This window comes from Myxocyprinus asiaticus, chromosome 5 (assembly GCF_019703515.2).
Source record: "Myxocyprinus asiaticus isolate MX2 ecotype Aquarium Trade chromosome 5, UBuf_Myxa_2, whole genome shotgun sequence".
Taxonomy (NCBI): Eukaryota; Metazoa; Chordata; class Actinopteri; order Cypriniformes; family Catostomidae; genus Myxocyprinus; species Myxocyprinus asiaticus.
The window spans coordinates 56,777,688-56,781,491 of NC_059348.1; the positions used below are offsets into that span (position 1 = coordinate 56,777,688).

Below are 3,804 nucleotides of genomic sequence, written 5' to 3' on the forward strand. Positions count from 1 at the left end.
TATTGTAAAATATGTATTTATTTAAATACAAGTTGTAGTTTTTCCAGATCTCACAAGAGAAACAAGTGACCTGGTCTGGAAAAACAAGTCCAAAATAATCCACTTGCCTCTTCAAAAATAAGTTAATATAAGCAATAAAATGTTTTCCTATGTGGTGAATTTATCAGCATAGAAATCATATCAAGCATACAGTTAATTAACAGTTAAGTATCATTTTAATTACAGATCTGCTTCTGTGTCAAAACCTGACAGCATCAAATCTGTATTAATGCATCAGATCTAACAATAGAAGTTACTTAAAATATACTTTTTACCTCTTATAATGTTTTCCTTGTATCTGGATAAGTTAGTGCATGTACAGAAAATGTAGGAATTACTGTATATATAGTTGTTAAAAAGGTCTTCATTCACAGATTGAACATCCACAGTGGGCAAATAGGGAAATAAATGTGTGATGCAGCAGTTTCCTTCAGGATCAAAACACACGTTTCATTTTTTCAGGCAACACAAAGAGATGTAGTTGCAAAAATACACTGTGATAAACCATTTGGTCTTTGGTTTCATGAAAAAATTATCGGAACAAAATTAACCGGTTATAACCAGTTATCAGCATTAAAAAATAATGTTTTCACTCCAGAACAATTGAAAATCAATTTGTTCCAGTTTTCGGTTACATTCTGCAAAAACATTTAGTTCGGTTTTTGTTTTTGTTCTTTGAACTGTTTTTATTCCCTGTTTAGAACAACATGAGGGTGAGTGAATGATAACAGAACTTTTATATTTTTAGATGGACTAACCCTCCTTGATCTGTGAGCATGAACTGTTTTTAGAAAATCACTTGATTGACGAAAAACCAAATCTCACTTTCTCTCCAGTCACGTGCACACTTTACATTAGCGCTGCGCAGACTTGAAGCAGTGCATGTCGGTTAGAAATGTTGTCCTCCACGTCACCGTGACGTATGCTATCAGAGCTTCACGAGAGCGATTGGAGAGCAGCCGGCTGATGCACAAACTACTTCTGCTGTCTGTCTCTCACAGCTCTGTGTTTTTATAACAGTTCACCATGTTTATATCATGCACTATTATGTTTTTCATAGTAATATCATGTTTATTCATAAAAAAAATCAAAATGATTAAAAAACTGACTCCTTTATTGGTATTAAAATAATACAGGCGTTTATTGTACTTTCCAGCACATAATCTTTTCAAATGAACAATGTTTTTTATGTAAAAATCTGAATTCCACTTCATCTGTGATAAAGAAAGCAAACATTGCATGATCTTCCGTGACTGCTGTGGGATCAGAAGCACAAGTGTCCGGTTTGACGACTCTGTTTTCAACTCTTCCTCCGACTGCAACCGGCAAATTGAGATGAGTTCAAGTCGAACACACCTTTTGTGTGTCAGAATGTTCGAATCCAGGCCAAGTTTACTATAGGTCCATTTAGAAACTTCTTTAATTATGATATATCCTTTCATACAAGTAGTAAAAAATACTAAATAATTGGAGCACCAGATACTTGCCTAAAATGAATCTTTGAATCTTTTCCCGGAACAATCAGGGAAACACTTCAGAGCTTCACGAGCCTTCATTTCCCCATTCCTACTACACGACATTACTTTAATTATATGGGTTTTTCATGCACAAGCTGTGTTCTCCAGCAGAGATGTGTTAAACAGCTTTCTCTTAATCCCGTATATGATGAATGGAAAACAGCATTCACATTTACATGATGTTTCAGAATGCTGCTTTCTGCAAAAACTCTGGAATAAGGCGTTTTCTTAAGTGCACGTAAAGAGGTAAAACGGCGGTACTGGTAAAGGTGTTTAAATATAATTGTGTAAGATCATGCATGTAAACAACGCAATGTTCTGAAGCATTAAAGCTGAAATACAACAAGTATTGTTTTCAAACAACTTTCCGGATTATCCTGTCTGCCAATGAGCAACAAACAGATAGCCCCGCCCCAAACTCACGCCACTGGTCAAAAATATCAAACTTACAGTTTATACTGTGTTCCAAACAGCATACATGATTTCTGATTGCTGTATGATCCAAACACAATGAACAATAATGTAAAAGTGCCCTCCAAAACTCTCACAGTGGAAGGTAAAGTCTTTAAAGGACACTGGGACAGTCACTTGTAATTGGAACACACATATAATGTTGTTATGTTCTGCAGTGGGACAGTATTATAGGATTATGGCAGTGATATGAATGTTTTATTGTTGTCTCTGCATATGAAGCTGGGAACTGGATAGGAGACAGTGTTTTAATATCGGGGAAATGACACATCGGTTTTAACGGGCACATAATTCAGCTGATGTAGGTCAAATGAGATTCACAAACGGGCCGGTGAATGTAGGACAGCCGTGAGACCCAACCGAACCGGAGGGGGCGCGAGATCGAGAATCACTGCACGCTAACCGTCAGAATCATTCACGGACACAACGGACCCGGTCATGATTTCATTGTGAGAGGAATAATGACAGCCGGACAGATGGATGATTGATCGACAGAACGGGGTTCCGAACACGGTCACCCCGGTGTTTTCACAATGGACTGGACCGCCGGAGCGGACGACACGAACTGGGCTCAAAATGAGCGGTGAGACTCAATCTGATCTTATTACAGGTTTATTCAGAGCTCTTTATTGTCATTAATAAAAACACATCTGCATTGATTCTAGCTGTACATGTGCTCGCGCTCTCATCAGCATCAGTTACATCACTGAAGGCCTTTATTACACACAGCACGAGCCGTTCGTGTGTATTAATGTTGATATTGTGCACATCATATGATCTGGAAATGAAATATTATCTGTTTATATTCTACATTCAGCCTGTGCTGTTTCTCATATCAGTGTTTTCAAAGCGGATCGATGGCTCTTTCAGTTTCAGTTGATCAAGAGATCAATAATTGGGCTGTTAAGAGTTCTGTGGAGATGAGATAAAAGATAATGCCATATAACCATAATCCTAAATCCTAAAATGTATTTTATTCATCGTTTGATTGTTATTCTCGCTATAGAGGGTTCATGTCTCAGTGTTGAATGCGTCATATTTAAACAGCACAAATGACAATTACAAATATGACAACTGTTCACAGAAGACTGTGAATTCTTATTGAAACATCTCAGTGCTGCTGACTGTAAGTGATGATGATGATGATCACAATTAAAGAGGAAAAACTGGTTTACAGTGTAAATGTTTTCATTTCATATGCAACTGCTGGTGTTTTTATCTGCTCACTTTTATAACAATATTGTAGAGATGGCTCAACAAAAGGATGTTTCATTGAATACGTTGTCAAGCTTAAGTCATCAGGCTAACAGATGAGTTTCTGCCAAACTTGTGAGGATGAATAGTAATAAAGAATGGTTTGAAGATTATAAACTGATCAGTGATATCCTGCATCATACGCCATCATTTTCTAGTAAAAGTGTTTATCAATTTCACTGCCATGTTGTTACATTTATAGCTGTATAATTTGTTAAAACTTTGTATTGTTTGTAAAGGAAACATTTTTCTTGCCCATATAAAAAATATATTGCTATAAATTAAATGCATAATTGTTGTGGTGGGGACATTGAAATCCTGCGTCCGAACATGTATAATTCCGATCTGAACTATATAGTATGCCACGGAGTAGTGTGTCCGAATCCTCAGTATTCATAAAACTGTAAGCGAGAAATACCCAGATGACCGACTATTTTTGGTGAGATTCTGAAGTGCGGATCGACTGGACGCTGTATTATCCCATAATCCCCTGGGAGATGAGAAGACATCATGTTCTAAGCGT

The 3,804-nt window shown here is 37.0% G+C and overlaps 1 protein-coding gene across 1 annotated transcript in view; it reads left to right on the forward strand.

The window, feature by feature from the left end:
- Positions 1 to 2,440: 2,440 nt before the first annotated feature.
- LOC127441319 (myomegalin-like) overlaps positions 2,441 to 3,804 on the forward strand; it is a 133,123-nt gene continuing 131,759 nt past the window's right edge. The window contains exon 1 of the mRNA XM_051698579.1: positions 2,441 to 2,610. Within this exon, the coding sequence (XP_051554539.1) occupies positions 2,561 to 2,610 (50 nt within the window). The 5' untranslated portion in view covers positions 2,441 to 2,560. The remainder of the gene's footprint in view (positions 2,611 to 3,804) is intronic.